An 18280-nucleotide genomic window follows, 5' to 3' on the forward strand; every position below is an offset into this window, starting at 1 on the left:
TCCTCTTTTGTGACTTGGGGATCCTGACGGTCATGCTGTGACTGGCAGCGTTTAGTCCGAAGTATGTGCACAGAGAATGCTTCAGATCTGGCCACTCGGACGGCAGATCCCAAATCAGCCTGCAGCCGTGGGACACACGCTGTCCCCTGCTGACATCTGTGGGCACTCATGAAGCCTGCCGGTCCCTGCAGCGTTCCCTGTCGTGTGTGTGCCCACCCACAGCCTTACTCTGGGCTACCTGTAACTTGCAGCCTTCTCCTCCCTGCCCCGAAATCCTCCTGTAATCCCGACAAGGCTCAGCGTCTCTCCTCCTGGGGTCTGTCTGGCAGGAGCATTTTCCTCCTTCTTGAACAAGGTTTTCTAAGCCAGCCCTTCTTGGATTCTATTTCTTGAACAAAGTCCAGGATAAAATGCAAAAGCGAGGCAGGGGGCTGCCCCAACTCCTCACCTGCCCTCCCCCTTTGAGATCCCTGCTGTCCACTCAGCATGTCCCTGGGGTTGATGGGCTGATGACACAAACCCCCCCCCCACCCCCATCCATTCTCCCTGGGGATTCCTGGCTAGTGGGCTGTTATCAGCAGGGGTCCCTAACAAGACGATTAAGGCTAATTACAAAGAGCCTAATTAACTGGAGGAAACTGGTGCTGGAACAGTATCCAGAGGAAAAATGTTCTGAGCTTCGGTTGCTGGGAAACAGGCTCTGGATGGTGGCGAAATTTGGGACAATCTATAGCGAATGCAGGCAATTAAAAAGAGACGTGGAGGGGTGAGAGAAAGTTTGGGCACAGTATGTTTTAAAGAGGGGCCTGTCCGTCTTCCTTTCAAGCTTTTAAAAACTGTTCTCGATGCTGTTGTTATAGCAGTTACATAAGAAAGACATGCTCATTGTAGAAAAAGGAGGACCTGTTTCTACACCAGATCTTCATTTCCGTGAAAGGTTTTCCATGATGGGTGAAGACTGAGTAATATTTTTAGGGGTGCAGGTGAACCGGGTAATACCACAGTTCCCTCTGGAGGCCAAAGGCAGGGAGGCCTTGATCTGAATCCAGAACCTGAGCTTGTCCACTAGCCTCTTCTCCACAAGTGCCACATCAGGCAAAGCAGCAGAGTGAGTATTAACTCCGTTCCTGCGCTTCAGGGGATCACTCTCCAGCTAGCGACATGGGCTAAGGATGCCTGTGAGATGACTTCACAGCTGCGTTTCTTACAAAGTATTCTCTGGAGAACGTAATTCTGTCTCTTCACCAAACTGGGGCAGCTTCCAAGACAGAGACCATGCCTCCCCCCGACTGAACGGGTATATTCCCTCCAGGTCTCTCCCATCTCTGGAGTCAGGTCAGGGCTCATGACCCAGTGAGTGCTTGGGCTATGGTGGGGGCCCACAGTAGCCTCTGCTGAACCCTTGCCAAGACTCCCAGGGCCAGGTCTGACACCCCTCCACTCCGTGCCCATCTGCAGGAACTACCGGCTCAACGGAAAAACCAAAGACGCCGGAAGCTCTCTAATCACAACCAGGCATCCTTGTCACCCTGACAGACCCACACTCAAGCCTTCCCCACCCAACCCAACCACTGACTGGGAGCCACTGCAAACAACCGCTGCAACTTATGGGCGGAGGGTGTGGAGAGAGGTCTGGACCGGGTGTGAATTAGAGAGCCTGGGGGCCACTGTGACAGCCCCCTTCCTCTGAGGATCTTAACAGGGCTCTTCCGGGCTTGCCAAGCTGCCCCCAGATCTGGGCAAGCTGCCCACCTACACTGATGTCTTTCCTGGGCCCCAGCACTGGTCGCTCTTTCCTTTTCTCACTGAACTGCTTGGGATGGGATGGGATGGGGTGGAAGGGCAGGTCAGGAGGGAAGTGATTTTCACAGGCTCCTGTCACTGTCTCCCCCAGTTCACAGTCTGCACCCCTGAAACCAGTCTTGCCACCTTCCCTCCAGGGCACAGGCCGGGGAGGTCTGACCTCTCTCTAGACAACTGGAAGCCTGGGGTGCAATTCCAGGGCCGGAGTCGGGCGGGAGTGACACTGGCCACAGCCGCAGAGCTGGAAGCAGAGGAGATTTCAGAAGACAGTGTCCCAGCAAGGCTGGACCTGAGCTGACAGTCCTGCTGGAGAGCAACCCAAACAGGGCTTAGCACGAAGGCCAAGGCAGGACGGCGCCACGGGGGTGGGATTCACCGACACCCGGAACCAGTCAGAGGGTGGGGTGGTTAAAAGGGCGGAAGGCAGTCACGGCTGTTAGCTGGGGCACGTGACGGGGGTAGACTCTGTGGCCTCCTCTGTGTTCTGGAAGGGAACCGTCAAGGGGATGGAGTCAGGCCAGACTTCAGAGATCTGTGACCTTTGTCCTTTGTGCTCATAATTCTAGAAGATTCTCTGGGACCCAGTCTGTGATCACTTCCTGGAGAAGAGAGATTACTGGCAGACCTAGGCGAGCACCCTTTTCTTGGGGACACACAGCTAATGGGACACCAACCCTTCACACCGGACAGCTCCACCTCTCTTGTCTCCAAGGGTCAAAAGGATTCTGGAAGCAACAAGAGTGCCTCCTGGTCTGCTTATAGGGAAAGGGCGCAAGGGACGGGCAAAGGATTTTCCAGGAACCCCCAACTCCCGAAGATCACTGAATTTTAGCAGAGTTTAGGGCCTTCTAGTTTCAAAGCTTTTAGTACTATTTTAAGATTGTTGTTCGGTGTTGTTTGGGGTGGAGGTGGTCTCTAGCCCATAGCTTTCCCGTCTCTTTTATGTCATGACACACACTAAAAAGATCACAATACCTGCTTGGCATGCTGGGAAGAACTGGGGGGGATTTGGGGCCCAGACGAGGCTGCTCACAGCTGGAGATGAGCAGCCCAGAGGCGCCGCCCACCCCAGTCACCCCAGGGGCCGAGGGCAGCCACAGCAGATGCTAGGGAAGTCTCCTCGCTAAGCAGAGAAGCCTGACCCAGGCTCCAGGAGGCTGGACGGCCCGTCAGGGTTTAATGGGCAGCAGATGACGCTGGGAATTAAGAGGATTGAATTGTTTCCATGGCAGATTAGAGAGAACTCCCACATCTTCTACCCACACTTGGGGCAGACACCCAGCAGGAAATGATGGAGACAGTATTAAGAAACTGGCTCCTTGAGGCCATGGGGTTACATGATGGATTTCTTATCCAATGTGTCCATTCTGTGCTTGCCTAGTGCCAGCAGCAGCCTGTGTGCCGGGAGCGATCCACAGGCAGGCATCCCGGGCTTGCTGTGTTCAGGTGAGTGGCTTCTGAGGCCTTTCCACCCTGTGATGACAGGCAAGAGGGCCAACTCGGGAGAGGAGCCCGTTCTGCAAGGCAGACGGTGGTGGGGTCACAGGGAGCCCCCTGAGAACACGCCGGAATCTGCAGAACAGCCCTCACCTGAGGCCACATCTGGCCGCCTAGACTGAGGACTGGAAAAGGTATTTACTGGGTCCCCAAGGCCACTGAAGTACTTAGCACCCATCTACGCACGGTCCCCCCAGGCACCAGAGACACCTTCAAATGATTAACAACCAAGGGGCATTGGAGGACCCAGCCCTCTCTGAAACAGAGAACCCGGGCAGGTGCGTGGAGACCCCCAGAATGGACAGGGCTACTAGTTAACGGAAATACAAATGTTGACTCCAACTTCATTGTCACCGCAGGTTCCCCAGCCTGTTTCACTCTCTCTGCACGACTCTAACTCCATTCAACTCTCCAAGGTGTGTCCTCTTTCCCTCGTACTGGTGACGCCACCGTTAATCCACCCCCTCCTAAGAGAGACTCGTATGTATATGTACGTGTACATGTATCTGGGCATGCACACGTATACACGTGCATGTACACATCTTTCTCCCGCCATTAGTGATCCGTCATTTAATAACTGCCTACCCCTCAGACTCCAAACTGCACAGGACAGGACTCTGTCTACATCTGTCACTGTCACTTCCCCCTCTTAGTGCTAGGCAGTTTCCTGTACATAGGAAGTGCTCATTAACTGTTCAACCAATGAACAATAAAGCTACTAGACTGTACCAGGCGTTGGGCTCCATATACTCTCTCAAAACGTCACAAAATCCTGCGAGGGATGGAGTATGAGCCCCACTTTACAGGTGAGGAAACCAAGGCTGCAGAAGGCCACGGGGTGCAGGCAAGATGTGAACCCACATCTACTGATCCCAAAGCCCAGGGGCCACTGCGTGCTGTTGCCTCTGTGGTCTACCCCCTGTGGCTCTTCCTCCGGGTGCACCGATCTCACTGCTGCACGTGCGGGCCTTGTCCCCTCGTCCAGCTCTTGGCACACCCAGGAGGGGCAGGCCCAGACAGACAAATGCCCGACAGCGACCAGCCAGCCGACACAGCTGCCCCACCACCTACGCCCCAGAGGCCTTGAGAGCACAAGCGGCGCTGAGGACAGAATGGGTGCTATTTGTTATTAAAAGGGGACACGACCAACACGCAGACAGCCCGCTCTTGGGAAGCAAGGGGGCACAGGGCTCCGGGCAACCTACCGGCATAGTGGTAATTTGCTAAAGGGTGACATTTTAACCTGACTGGCTTCCGCAGCAGCAGCATTTCCAGAGCAGCCTGCAGACCCGTGGGAGAGAAAAGGTGAGAGTCAGTCACGGGGCTTGTGTCCTCAGAAGACCATCTGCCTAACGGGGAAAACGAGCCAGCATTGCAGGGCCCGGGGTTGGGGGGCTGGAAGGAAAAACAGAGGAGACTCCCCGATTTGGGGTCTTCCTTCTGGTCAGCACCCAACAGGACTCATCATCCTAATACCTCCTCCACCCATGCCTGCAGCCAGCTGGTCTTGTCCCAAAAACCCAGGTGGCAGCCAAAACCCACTCCTTCCTTGGTGAGGGCCCCAGCTTCAGAGATACGGTGGAGCCTCCTCTGTTTGGAGGCTGAGTCTCTAAGGAAATGAGTGGGTGATCTGGAACTGTTTTTGCAGAAAAATCACATGTTTCATTACAACTGAACATCAACAGCTATATTAGTAATAACTGTACCACATACTGTCCTTCCAGGGAGCCTTGCTAAATAACCCTTTCAAATCTACGTCCCTCAGCCTCACTGAGTTTGTTAAAAAAGTGGTGCAGGTGGAGTTGAGCTGTGGATGGTTTGGGGATCTCAAATCTTGCTACTCCAAGTGTCGTCCATGGACCAGCAGCACGGGTATCCCCTGGGAGCAGGTTAGAAATGCAGCACCTTGGGCCCCGCCTCCAGAATTGCTGAATAAGAGCCTGCATTTTAACAAGACTCCCTAGGTGATGTGCGTGAATGTTAACAGTTTGAGAAGCACGGCTCTGCGGCACTGATCTTAAAAGGTCAAGGAGAGTTCTCCAACATTCTAGAGAACCCTTGAAGGGTATCAGTAATCTCATGAGAAGGTAGTATTGGGACATTTGTTTACTTTCACATTTTCATAAAATCAAAAAAGCAGGAGGTTAGCTCTGGTATAAGAATCATGTATTTACTAAAGGGGAAGCTGAGGCTAGTGACGAAGTGCTCCAGCCAGGGGTCCAGGTTGAGCAGGCAAATGGTCAGCTCTGATTCTGGGAAAAGGGCACCAAAGTTCTGGTTTGGGGATGCCAGAGAACCGTGCCAAAAGTGGAAGAATGACACCAGATGGTGCACAGCGAACATTTCACTTTGGTTAGGGGAGCAAACGGTTCTATGAACGTCAAATTCTGGCTGATTTCCAGGTAGGGAGGAATGACGAGCAGAGTATGACAGACAGGTTATTTTAGGCCAAGCCTTGCTTCAGGAAGGCCTTCTACTTCCATCACTGCAGACCTGTTCCCCGATGTGAATTACAAGACTGCTGAAAAGAAATTCTAGTTTCCCAAAACAGATGTTGCCATCATTATTACTTAGGAACAGATGTGTAAACAGAAATCCAACTGGAGGTTTTCTGCAGGCTTTCAAATCCTGGCCTACTCATTGAGATAAGGAACATGGGAGGCACACCAACTGGTCATCATCTTAAGAGTTGGTTGTGAGGGGCATGAAACAACACAGAAACTTCGTAAAATACTTTTCAGAATTCTGACATGAAGCATATGAACCGGGAAGCCTCCTTTTCACAGTTCCTTACCATCACATCACCTTTGGCCTCGAAGAGAGAGTGCAAAGCAAATTCAGAATTGGTCCCTCCACCTGGCAACGCACTTGAACAGCACAAATTCAGGAGATTCTCCACTGTTGGGAACAAAGAGAGGCCACTGCATCAGAAAGAGCTCAGGGTCACCGGAAAGACAAACCGATCCTGGAGCCAGAGGCCCCCGGGAGAGGATCCAGCCCTTCCTGCCCAGTTCTTCCCATGCTGCCAATACCTCTTTGCTGGAAGTCGTGGTTTTCCAGCTCTGGCCAGGGCTTCCATACCAGTGTGGCCTTGTGTGTGTCCTGGGCCAGGGCAGAGACATCCTGGAGTTCTGGGATCTCCGCTTGGAATCTCAAGCCAATGTTGATGCGTCTTTAATCACAAGAAGAAAAACAACAGTGTGGTCTTCAATTTGAGACCAAGGGCAACTGTCAGCGACTTGAAAAAGAAGGAAACCAGTTCCTTCTGCAAGAAGAATGCAGGGGCATTTCCTCACAGTGTGATCTGAAGATTCCAGGCATGGCCTTTCCACTGGGATAAGGAACAGCTTTACGATTGGGGAGAGATGCTGTGGGGAGCAAGGGAGAAGCCTGCCTGGGGCTTCAAAGCTCCCTATAACTGGGAGAGGGAGGGTCCTAATTCCAAGGGAACAGCTGCCCAGAGCACGGCCGAGGGTACCACTTAACCCAATGGGACAAATACAAAGTGCTTATTCCATTTTTTAGTCCTTTCAGACCACTTTCACACAAATGATCCCATCTGAACCTCACCAAGACCTGTGATGTAAGCAAGGCAGTGATAATTATTCCTACTCAACAGATTAATTAACTAAAGCTTAGAAAGGTTAACTTGATCAAGATCAAATAACAAAACGGTGCTGGAACCAGGTTTCCTGATTCCTGACTCAATCTACTCACCACTCTACCATCTGGCCTCTTCTGTGCTTATCCATGAAAATAACCAGCTTTCTCTTCCATTATACCCCCCAACTCAATTACTCAACAAGGCCACTTGGAGGATCAGCTAAGAATCTTAGGGAGGGGCTGGGGGATCAAGGGCATTTGGATGGAGCCTCGTGGAGAGCTAGGCACCCTGAGACAGATGTCTCAATGTCACTGGGGATGTGAAGGCATGTGGCCCCAACCAAACTGGCTCACAGAGCCACAGATGGGGACGCCTGGTTCTCCAAACACAAGGCTCCTTGCTTTTAATGTGTTTAATCTTTAGAAAAGGCCTTGAAATACTGGCAATTACAGGGAAACAACAGTACTTGAGAAATTCCACGATCCTACATTTTCTACAACTTCTTGCCCAGTGGCCACTCTGATCCCAGAAGCACTAGCTACACTTCTCAAAGCTCCCCATCCCTTTTCTAGGCTGAGGCTTCTGTTCTAAAGAATAATTGGCTTTTCCTTACGGTTCGACATCAACAGTCTGCTCTCCAGGCCCTGGGGTGACTGTCACGTTGCTGCCGTCGATGCTGTCTGAAGCACAAAAACCAGGGGTCACTGGTCAACAGGGAAGGGTACTGAAGAAACTAAATGAGCAGTTACCTAAACAGTCATGACAAGGCCCCTCTCCTACCCAACCCATGCCAGAGTTACCCCAGCAGTCTCCGAGGAGTTGGATGGAATGTGGAGCAACGTGGCTTAGCGTTTCCCCACTTCTCACACAGGGTAAGGAGTGGCCAGCTGCCCCACTCTGGTCTGCTTAAGCTTTTTATTTATTTTAAAAATTATTTAAAAATAATTTTTGGCTGTGTGTGCGGGGCCTGTGGGAGCCTAGTTCCTCGACCGGGGATTGACCCCAGGCCCTCCGCAGTGAAAGTGTGGAGTCCTAAGCGCTGGGCCGCTAGGGAATTCCCCTGTTAATTTGTTTTATTTCTATGAAACTATTCTTGCTCCAGAAAGAGATCCTGGCTACAGGGCTCTCCTGCTTGATCTTTTTTTTTAATAAATTTTTTATTTATTTTTATTTTTAGCTGCATTGGATCTTCCCTGTGGTGCATGGGCTTTCTCTAGTTGTGGTGAGCGGGGGCCATTCTTTGATGAAGTGCGCAGGCGGTGGCTTCTCTTGTTGCGGAGCACGGGCTCTAGGCCCGTGGGCTTCAGTAGTTGTGGCACACGGGCTCAGCAACTGTGGTTCGCAGGCTCAGTAGTTGTAGTGCATGGGCTTAGGCGCTCCGCGGCATGTGGGATCTTCCCGGACCTCGGCTCGAACCCATGTCCCCTGCATTGGCAGGCGGATTCTTTAGCCCTGCCCCACCAGGGAAGCTCTCCTGCTTGATCTTTACACAGCATGCTAAAATGTGAAGGTGTGGTCTTACATATAATCCCATTTGTACATCTACTTAATACATTTATTTTTTTATTTTATTTTTATTTTTTTTGTGGTACGGGGGCCTCTCACTGTTGTGGCCTCTCCCGTCGCGGAGCCCAGGATCCGGATGCACAGGCTCAGCGGCCATGGCTCACAGGCCCAGCCGCTCCGAGGCATGTGGCATCCTCCCAGTCCGGGGCACGAACCCGCGTCCCCTGCATCGGCAGGTGGGCTCTCAACCACTGCGCCACCAGGGAAGCCCCTACTTAGTACATTTATTTTGGATGTCTTACACGGTTATCCACAGCACCCTTCGTTTTTCCCTATCCCAAAGAAACTCTGATTATCGCTCTACGTGTTAGTCTCCGCGGCTAGACTGTGTTTGCCCTGAGAAGTATTCTTTCTAGCCCCCAGCACATTGCCTGGTACACAGAATCGAGCCACCGCCAAGGTCTGTGGAAAACGAGACGACAGAACGCGAGGCCTCCTGGGGCAGCACCCAGCACAGTCGGGGCACCGCCCCTGAGGTAGCGGAGGCGGGGACAGGGGCGACTCACTGGGGCGGCAGAGCAGCACGCGAGGCGTGGGCGTGAGGGGCGTGAGGGGCAGCTGCGGATGCGCGCCGGCGCCGTGGCCGGAGATGAGCACGTTGCTGAAGAGCCCCGAACCCTGGCGCACCGGGCTGAGCATGGGCGGGGGCGTGTAGGGGGGCAGCTCGTGGGCGGGGTCGAGGAGCAAGTGGTCGCCCAGGACGCGCGGGGAGCGCAGCTGGCTCTGGTACAGGGTGGCGCCAGAGTGCGAGGCGGCGAGGTTGGGGGTGTAGGAGGGCGGAGGCGGGATGAAGAGCGGCTCCGGCCGGTGCCGGAACTTTTTCTTCTCCGGCGCGGTCTTGAGGGCTTCCTCAGCTTTGGCCAAGCCCGGCTGATGCTTCTTGGGAATTTCCTACAATGGGAAGAATGATCCGATTCAAATACTTGGGCTTTTCCCACAGGCCCTTTCCACAGGCTGAGGGAAGGGGGACTGCTGTCCTAACGGGGACCCCTCCCCCCTTCCACTCGTCTGACCCCAGCATCCTCCGCCTTCAGAAACGGCCACATCCACTTCAGACGAGGCGAGATCTGGTGGCTTGATTAGGCAGAAAACTTTGGTTTTGGAGGAAATCCCTCATGTCTGGAGAGGGATGGGGGTGGTAGGAATAGTGGGTGGGCAAGAAAGAATATATTCACATTCTTTATCGCTTATCACTGCATTCCCATCTGGTGAGTGGAATCCAGCTGAGTGGGCCCTTTAATTCCCCACTGCTCCCCGGGGACTGACATCGGGGACAGATAACACATGTTCTGAGGCGGCGACAGAAGAATCTATTCAGGGAAGCTGGGCAGAGGCTGTGGGGCAGGAAGAGGGGGTCAGGCCTTGGCCAAGGCTCCCAGGGCCAGTGACCCACACTGGGCTCTTCTTCAAGGTAACCTTAGGGTTGAGGAGAGCCATCGCGGATCTTTGAGGCCCGTCTCATGTGCTCTCCTAGAAGTGGATCTGGTGAGCCTCCCCGCCTCACCACCCCTCATTACTGCTCCCAGCACTGGTGGCTTATCTGTGGCAAACCCTTCTTGTAGGTTGGTTTCCTGTCAGCAGGGTTAGTTTATTTTATTCCAGCAGAACCAAGCATCTTCTGGAAGGAAGATCTGCCACATGGGTACAGATATACTAATAAGTAAACACACGCACGGAAAGAGATAAGCAGGGCATGCCCAAGCCAAACACAAACAGTCTTGGTTGTATGCCAGCATCAGCCCAGAAAAACGGAGAGCTGGGTGTGGCTGGAGAGGCAGCCGTGCGGTTGGGAGGGGCTGTGAGGATACCTGCAGAAAAGTTCTGGGCAGTTCTGTGGTCCCCTCCCAGGCCCTGCAGGCCAGTGCTCGTCACAGCTGTGGTCCCTGGCAATCCCTGTGCTCAGGGTGACGCCTGAGTAGGAGGCAGCAGGGGGTGATGGGAAGGGTCGGCCATGGTCACGTGACCAGCCTCCTCCAGGCCATGTGACCTGCCCCAGTCACCTCTCAGCTCTGGGCTCCTCCCCCTCAGGGCCCCTTCTGCTGCCTTCAGCACTTCAGGCTGCCCCTCGTGCCTCTCCCTCAGCTTCATCATCTTCTGGGGTGCCGTCCCAGCCCCTAGGAGGGGAGTCTAGGGAAGCAGAAAGGTGAGGAAAGGGGAAGGGGCAGCGGGGACCCCCAGGCCCCCGGGGGGCTCTCCTTAGGTCAGAGAGCCCCAACCTGCTTCCTTTCCCCACCAGGGGGCTCCTCACCACCTGAGGCTAAGGTGGAGAGAGGGGGCTGAGCAATGGGAAGAAGGTGCACGTGCCCCCAACTTGGGGAGCCATCTTGACACTTCACACCTGGTTCCTGGGTAACGGATGTGGTCACCTGAGGACCCCGAGTGACTTCAACCCTGCACTGGGATCCAGACCTCTGACCACAGGGCCAAAGGTCCCTTTCGGGCTCTCTCTACGAGCCTCTGGGTTCTGTTACAACAGCTCTATTCTGGGACTTTCCCATCCTCCAGGCAAGGCTCTGAGACCCTGGGCCAGGGAAGGCCCCCGGAATATCAGACCTGGATGTCAGGTGGGAGGAAGCATTTACAGAGTTCCAGCCAAGCTGGAGACAGGGCCAAGCGCCAAGAGGTTTTAAAAGCTCCCCAGAGAGATGACAGTCACTGAGGAGGCCAACACCACCCCTGCCCCCCAAACCCAGATCAGGGAGAAACTGAAGTTCTGAGAGGGGAAGGGTCTCGGCTGGCTGCATCCCAGATGGCTAGGAGCAGAGTGGGGATTAAAACACAGGGCTCCTACTTGGACATTTTGATTTCTTTATATTAAGTGTCAGGACCTTGCTCACACTTACTCAAGCCCTACCTACACGCTTCCATTTCGGCTTATCTCCTCACAGTATGTCTCTCACCCTTCCCACAAAACCAAGTTCACCTCTGCCTTGGAACTCCCCTCTTGACGATCTTCTAAGCAAACTCGCATCAAACTTCCCTTGCCTCATCCCAGTCCCTAATGACCTTAGCTCCCCAGGTATGTCCCCCACCAGCCACACGCAGGGCATTGCTGCCTTGCTCTGTCTTGAACTGGGGCGGGGCTGCTGCCTGGGGCTCTGACCCCTGTGTGACTACGATCCTTACTCTCCAGCTTCAGGCTGAGAGTTTCCAAAGGGTAGAAACAGCATCCCTCCCACCAAATGAGGAACTTCCCTGGGCAAAGAGGGGGCTTGGCTGTGTCGTTTCATCTCTCTGCCTGTTGCTGGCCCCCAAGACCTGCCAGCTGATGAGAATCCTCGCCTCTAGAGGTTGTCCATCTGTCTTTCCTCTTTTGAGCCCTGATATTACATAGAAAACCAAAAAGGCTCTTTCTGGATTTTTCTAGTTCTCTTAATTATCCTCCTGATCCCTATTCTGGCCCAACCCCACTCGTGTCTCCTGGAATCCCAGCAGCTGCCTATTCTGTGAGGACAAATGTGACTCAGTGTACTACTCTGTGGGGAGGGGACAAATCTGATGTAGTGAATCACATGGGTTACAGACTCCCCCGGGGAGGGGTGGAGGGAGGGAGAGAGGGGGAGGGGGACAGAGAGAGAGAGAGAGAGGGAAGGAGAGTGAGAGAGATCTCTGTCCCAGAGCCAAGCTAAGCTGCTTGGGTGATGCGCTCGGAACTTGAGAAAGAGAAGAACAGTGAATAAGAAACACAAATCTCTTTGCTTTCTTGAGATTGGGGGGTGGGTGTCTCAGGGGAATTACTTTGGGAATCTTAATGAATCCGGTCCTCTGAGGGTATTTATTTACACAGGGGTGATACTGAAGATATTAAGCATGTGGTAAGGCTGACTCACCATCAGAATGGATGCCAGCGCTACTGCCTGGAGGACCTGCTGTGCCAGGGGTTGCCTCTTTGGTTGCTGGATCTGGGGAGGTCTGGAGGTCCTGGGGGAGGGGCCAGGACCCTGGGCAGTAGCTATTTATTATCTGGGACAGTACTTCCATATTTTAATAACTGCGATCACCAGCTGAGTTATCACCTCTGTTTAATCTAGGAACATCTTCGGGTCTCTCAGACTCTAACCCAGACCATTAGCCTGGTAGAGTGCCAGGTGTTTACTGGGTGGCAGGCAGTGCGGACACGGATGGGATTCCCAAGGTGGCCGCGGGGGGCTCAGCCCGGAGAGGCCAAGTCACGTCTGAGCTCAGGCCAGGGGCCCTGGCAGAGCTGTCCCCATCTCCAAGAAAGCAAAGGGATATCCCCACCCCAGGCAGGCAGGGCAGAGCAGCAACTCACAGCAGGCGGGTGGGGGGCAGCCCCTTGGGGTGAGTGTGGGGGAGAGAGGGTCATCCTCACGAGCACGGGCATCTCGTCGTCCGACATCGAGCTGGCTGGCTTGTCTCTGGCTGAGGGGGCGGCAGCGACGCTGTTGGCGAAGCCCTGAGAGCTGGGCTTGGGCGGGAGAAGCTTGACAGGGACAGACACGGGCATGACCATAGGCGTGAGGCTTTCCGCCTCGGGTGGGAGCTGCGGTGGCGGCGGAGGCGGAGGCGGAGGCGGCAGTGGCGGCTGAGGCGGAGGCACCGGGGCCTTCTCTCCTTCCTCCTACACAGACAATAAAGGCTTTGATCCTGGGCTGAGAGCAGCTCTCATGGGGGGGATGCACTTTGCTCTTCCTGAAACGTTCCTGGACATCACACGTGGGTGACAGAGAACCGCTGCAGGGTGGTTTCCTTCCTGCCAGCCTGAGTCCCTCGGCTCCAGTGATGCCCGTCGGCAATGGACAAGGCACTTGATTTTCTACATTAAAAAATCTTGACCGTGTATCACTTGTATATTAAAACAAATAGTGAAGAAAAATTTTTGTGTGGCTGTCATTGCTTTTAAAGAAAAGGACATGGACTTAGAATCAGACCAAAAAAAAACAAAAAAAACAAAAAAAACACAAGCTCTTGTGCAGGACCTTTTAATTCTATGGGCCTCAGTTTACTCATCTGTCAAATGGAGGAAAAGCTCTTTTAACTGGCATGGTCGGGAGACGGAGTGACCTGGGTCACATCAAAGTTTTTGGTGAACAGAGTTAATCCCATAGACTTAAATTAAGATTAACAGCATTCAAAGAATTGAGAAAGTTCTTTGAATTTTAATCTAACTCTAAAACTGCATGGGTAGTTCACCACAAGGGCATCCTGCCTGGATAATCCTAAGGGCATTCAAAGGTCTTCGGATGTTAGAGTCTACCACTAGTGCCCTGGTGAACAGAGAATGCTGGCTGGGAGCCCGATGGTCACATTAGCTTTCCCTGGCCATTGACTACGGATCTGGAAGGCCCAAGGGACCCTGGTCTTGAGTACTTCAAGGAGCAGAAGTTGAAAACAATAGTGCATCAACATGTTTTCTTTGCTGTCTTCTCCAGGAGCTGGAGAGGCTGGGATCCCCTAAAAGGATTTCTACCACCTCAGTTCTGGACTCTTGTTCATGAAGCCAGTGGAAGCGGAGACTGTGTGACCTGGCTGGCTCCCAGCGTCAAAGCTTGAGTACTTTCGTTAGGGAAGGGCTATGCCTCCTCAGGTTCCCCGAGTGGGGCTCACATCACTCTCTGATGGCAGCAAAGCAAAGCAAGCAGCACATGGCCTGGGAAGGACCGGGGACTGACTCCTCCTCACCTGTTTGAGGCTGGGGGAGGCCCTCATCCCCCCGTGGGACCGCATGTGGCCGTTCAGGGCAGGCAGACTCTTGAACTCCTTCAGGCAGATGGAGCATGTCAGCTTGTTCTTGGCATCAAACTGCTCCCCAAACACTCCTTTTGGTTGGCCACTGCTCAAGGGTAGGACCAAGTGGAGAGGACACACACATTGATGACGGGAAACAGTGACTCATCACAAGACCTCACACCCTACAATGAACCCATTTCATTCATCCAGAGCTCCCACGGCCATGGCCCTACTTGTATTACCCCAATTCCCTTCAGAGAACTAAGCCCAATTTGCAGATGGAAAACTGAGGCTCAAGAGTAGGAAAGGGCGTGCTCAAGATCATGCAAGAGTTGAACCAAACGTCTTTCTTCATTCCAGGCCTTCAGGTGCTGGGTTTTTTCCCACCTCTGGCTTATGACCCTTCTAGAATCAGCTTCGGCTCTCCTCTTCCAGAAGTCTTCCCTTAGACACATGGGTCTCAGTCTTCTGGTTCAGCCTCCAGGTTGCATGTCTTAGTTTGTAAGGTTCTGGCTAAGTCTTTATTTACCAAACCCATGAGGGGAGGAAACAAGACTGTACTATTCACTGGGGCATCCTCATAGCTTAGTTCCATGCCTAGCACACAGTAGGTACTAAATAAATACTCACTGAATGGACAGAGGGCAGAACAGGGGCTTTGGAGTCTATCCCAGCATCCCTACTTTCTTGATGTGCAACCTTAAGCTCTCTGAGCCTCAGTTTTCTCATTTGTAAAATAATAATGATAATAATAGTTAACAGTGGTTGAGTGCTTACTATGTGCTAGGCACATGGTAATCACACCAACCCTCATGGAGCTACTACTTTTATTACGTATGATATAAAGTAATAATAAGCACTCAAAAACAATAGCTGCTATTATTATTCTTACAAATTTCTTTGAGGAATTGACTTTGAATTTAGAAATGAATCACGAGACAGTTCAGGGAAACCTTCCAGTCTCCCAAAATGCCAACAAGCCTCCATGCATCCATCCTACCTTGAGTCAGGGGACCCTGGCTGGGCTCTGCCATCAGGTAGGTGCATCTATTTTGAGCCATGCAGGACACCAGAAGAAAGAAGAAAAAAAACAAATGTGTTTCTGATGGGAGGAGTCCTTGAGCGGCGGGAACCCCAGGGCCTGCACACTTCTAGGATTCTTTCCGCTCTCTGCCTCACGCTGACCGGGCTCACAGATACGCACGCCCTTGCCCTTCCACACCTGAGGCTTCCAGATTTCTTTCCCCTGATGTTCCCTGGTTTGGGGCCACGCCCCCTCACGGAGCCCCACCAGCCACAAGCCCACTGGGACTCAATCCCCCACCTCCTTCCTTCCTGTTCTCCCTGTCCACCTATTCTGTACACAGACAGGCTCCATTCCCGAATGGAGGGCTGGACGACACAGCCTCACGCTGGGAGACCTCAGCTTTGGCCATGTCATCTTATTCTTATATTCACCAAGTCTCTCAGTTACTACAGGCCTGAGTCTTAAACAAAACCGGGTCAAGGGGACTTTATGCCTGGTCTTCAACCTTCATCGGAGCCCTCTCTCCATCTACCCCAGTCCCATTCAAGGTGCCCTCCTCCCCCGACCTTGTTGTCACTTGAGTGGAGCACCTGGGACACCGCGAAGGCCTGAACGGTGCCCAGGACACAGTAGGCAGTTTTGTGATCAAATACATTTTGGAAATAATCAAGGGTTAATAACCGTCACCCTCAGGCTGAATCTGGCCTGCAGACATGGTTTGCTTGGCTGGACTGTTTTAAAAAATCCCAAGAATGTCATTAGATGGGACGTCTGCTCTCTAGTCCACACAGTCCTTATCATCTCATACCAGGCCGTTTTGCTTACTGACTTTACCTGCCTGGATCCTGTGGGCAGCTAAGGTTTTCACCTCTGCAACTACACAAGGTATCCCTTGGGGAGATCTGCAGTGCACATGAGCATATGAAAGGCTCTGAGAAGCCCAGCAGCACTGCAGCCCGTTTCACTTTAAGAACCCGCATATTTGTTTATCCAGAGAACCCATTCCCCTCCTCCCAGCAATATCCGTTCAACATTCTATGGAACTCCTATTCTGGGCTTTAGACTTTGAGAAATGCTATCATAATGTGGTCTCCCTCCCAAAAGGGGAACGATTTCATAGGAAATTCCCTAAGGATACAGACTTAAGGGGCACCTGACACGGTGGTGGTCCCTGGGCACCTGATCAGGCCTTGACCATTATGTGCATCATTCAGGACCCGATACGGTGTATTGGCCGTCTCCTTAGTGAGACTGTAAGCTCTATGGGCAAAGGACTGAGTCAAAATCGCTTTTGCATTCCACAGCGTCTGGCTAACGTTTGTGGAACAAATAAAGAACAGAAGTGTCGGAGGGGTTTGGAGAGCGGACTGGGCACTGCATAGACGCATCTCTGGCTGGCCCATGGGCACACTGAGACACCAGGAGAAACAGCCACTGTGAGAATACCTGGGGCCACACGGCACTGGGAGACGGCTGCTGGTGCTGAGGCCCCATGTTGTTGAGGTGGATGCCACTGGGGGACAGGAGCGGCCGGTGGGGCAGCACACTGCCGACCCGGTTCAGGTCCGAGCTTGCCGGGTCACCCATTCCCGTATCTGGAGGCCCCAGGTCCCCGTGGGAGCTCAGCATGGCCTGGGCCTGCCTGTCGCTTGGGTAAGTCTTGGGCTGACCGTCCTCAGGCTGCTGGGGCTGGGGCAGGTGGCTCTGCTGGTACACGGGGTGGCCGTAGGGCTGCTGGGGCTCCTGGTAGTAGTACTGGGGCACGGAGCCCAGCTGAATCAGCTGGACAGCGTGCGCCTGCTCCGGGGTGTACTGGTGGGGGTCCCTGTGATAAGAAGGGGGCTGCAGGTGCATCTGCGGCTGCCGCGACTCTGGCAAATGCTGCGCCATGGGCGAGGACTGGTAATACTGAGGTATCTGCATCGCACCCTGCCGCTGCTGCAGCTGCTGGGGCTGCGCTGGGCAAACCTGCTGCTGCGGCGGCGGCTGCATGTCTTGCACTGATATCCGCGGCTGCCCGGCTTGCTGCTGCTGCTGCTGCGGGTAATACTGGTGCTGCGGCATGTGCTGGGACAGCATCTGGGGGGCCTGCAGTGACTGTCCTCCCTGCACCGGCATCTGGGCCAGTGGCTGCTGGTAGTCATAATACGGGTGCCCTTGGCTTGGGTGCGGCACAACCTGAAGGGCTGGTTTGGACAGCCCGCCAGTGAAACCAGGGTGAGGCTGCTGGGGCACCTGCTGGTAGCGGGAAGGGAGAGCCGGTGCTGGGGGCTCCATGGGCTTCTGGGACAGCAACTGGCGGAGGGCGCTTTCAGGGGCTCCGTCCATCACCGCTGACTGGGTGTGCAGCACCTGGGCCATATTGTTGACCTGAATTCGCAGGTTTTGGTTGGCAAACACCTGGGTGAAAGAGTCTAGCTTGTGCAGGACACCACTGGTGAGCTTCTGGGTCCGGATCTCGCTGGCCTGGGAGTAGGTGTACTGGTAGCCATCGGTGGGCTCCGCCTGGGCTGGAGATCCCCACATCATGTTCGAGTTGGTCAGGTTGCCACGTAGCTGGACGTGGTTTCCAGGCCCTGCATGGCCTGCCCACCCTCCCTGCCTTGAGGTGTCCACTTGGCCAAGCGTTTTGGAGCCAACAGGCAAGCCCAGACCATCCCGAGTGTCTTGAGGGAAGTGGGGGGAGATGGGTGATGCCTGAGGGGCATCCATTCCAGCCCCGGGGACTGTATTCCCATAGTTGTGGTTCAGCCCACCGTGGATGCCAAGTGGTGGCTGTTGGTAGAAAAGGTTCTCACCACCGTGGGCCACGTGATTGGTCTTGTACAGTTGCTGATCCCCCATGGTGCCTGCCTTGATCGTGAACGTCCAGCCGCAAAACCATAAAAAATGATCAATGACACAAACCCGAAAGGACTGAAACCCTGAGAAGCAGAGAGAAAGCGTCCACACTACTCCACGGTTGACATGTCCATGACTGTGGCTGGAGCCAGGTGTTCCTGTTGGCCTCTACCACGCATGTGCAGGGCCAGGGGTTTTACATCCTCACCCGGGCTGAGGTACGGACCAAACACCACGGTGGTGAAGAGATG

General features: G+C 53.7%; 1 protein-coding gene across 4 annotated transcripts in view; it reads right to left on the bottom strand.

Annotated features, from left to right (window-relative positions):
- Positions 1-18032, bottom strand: part of TRERF1 (transcriptional regulating factor 1) — a 37940-nt gene extending 19908 nt beyond the window's left edge. For 2 of the 4 annotated variants that reach the window (XM_065885639.1, XM_065885638.1), the window contains exons 1-9: positions 16635-18032; positions 15162-15208; positions 14114-14264; positions 12804-13052; positions 8977-9361; positions 7518-7584; positions 6333-6472; positions 6095-6198; positions 4506-4581 (exon numbers count right to left, since the gene is read on the bottom strand). In XM_065885639.1, coding sequence (XP_065741711.1) covers positions 4506-4581; positions 6095-6198; positions 6333-6472; positions 7518-7584; positions 8977-9361; positions 12804-13052; positions 14114-14264; positions 15162-15208; positions 16635-18032 — 2617 coding nt within the window. Of the gene's footprint in view, positions 1-4505; positions 4582-6094; positions 6199-6332; positions 6473-7517; positions 7585-8976; positions 9362-12743; positions 13053-14113; positions 14265-15161; positions 15209-16634 lie in introns of all 4 variants that reach the window. The other 2 variants (XM_065885637.1, XM_065885640.1) reach the window with 2 other exon arrangements.
- Between the last annotated feature and the right edge of the window lie 248 nt (positions 18033-18280).

This window comes from Phocoena phocoena, chromosome 10 (assembly GCF_963924675.1).
Source record: "Phocoena phocoena chromosome 10, mPhoPho1.1, whole genome shotgun sequence".
NCBI lineage: Eukaryota > Metazoa > Chordata > Mammalia > Artiodactyla > Phocoenidae > Phocoena > Phocoena phocoena.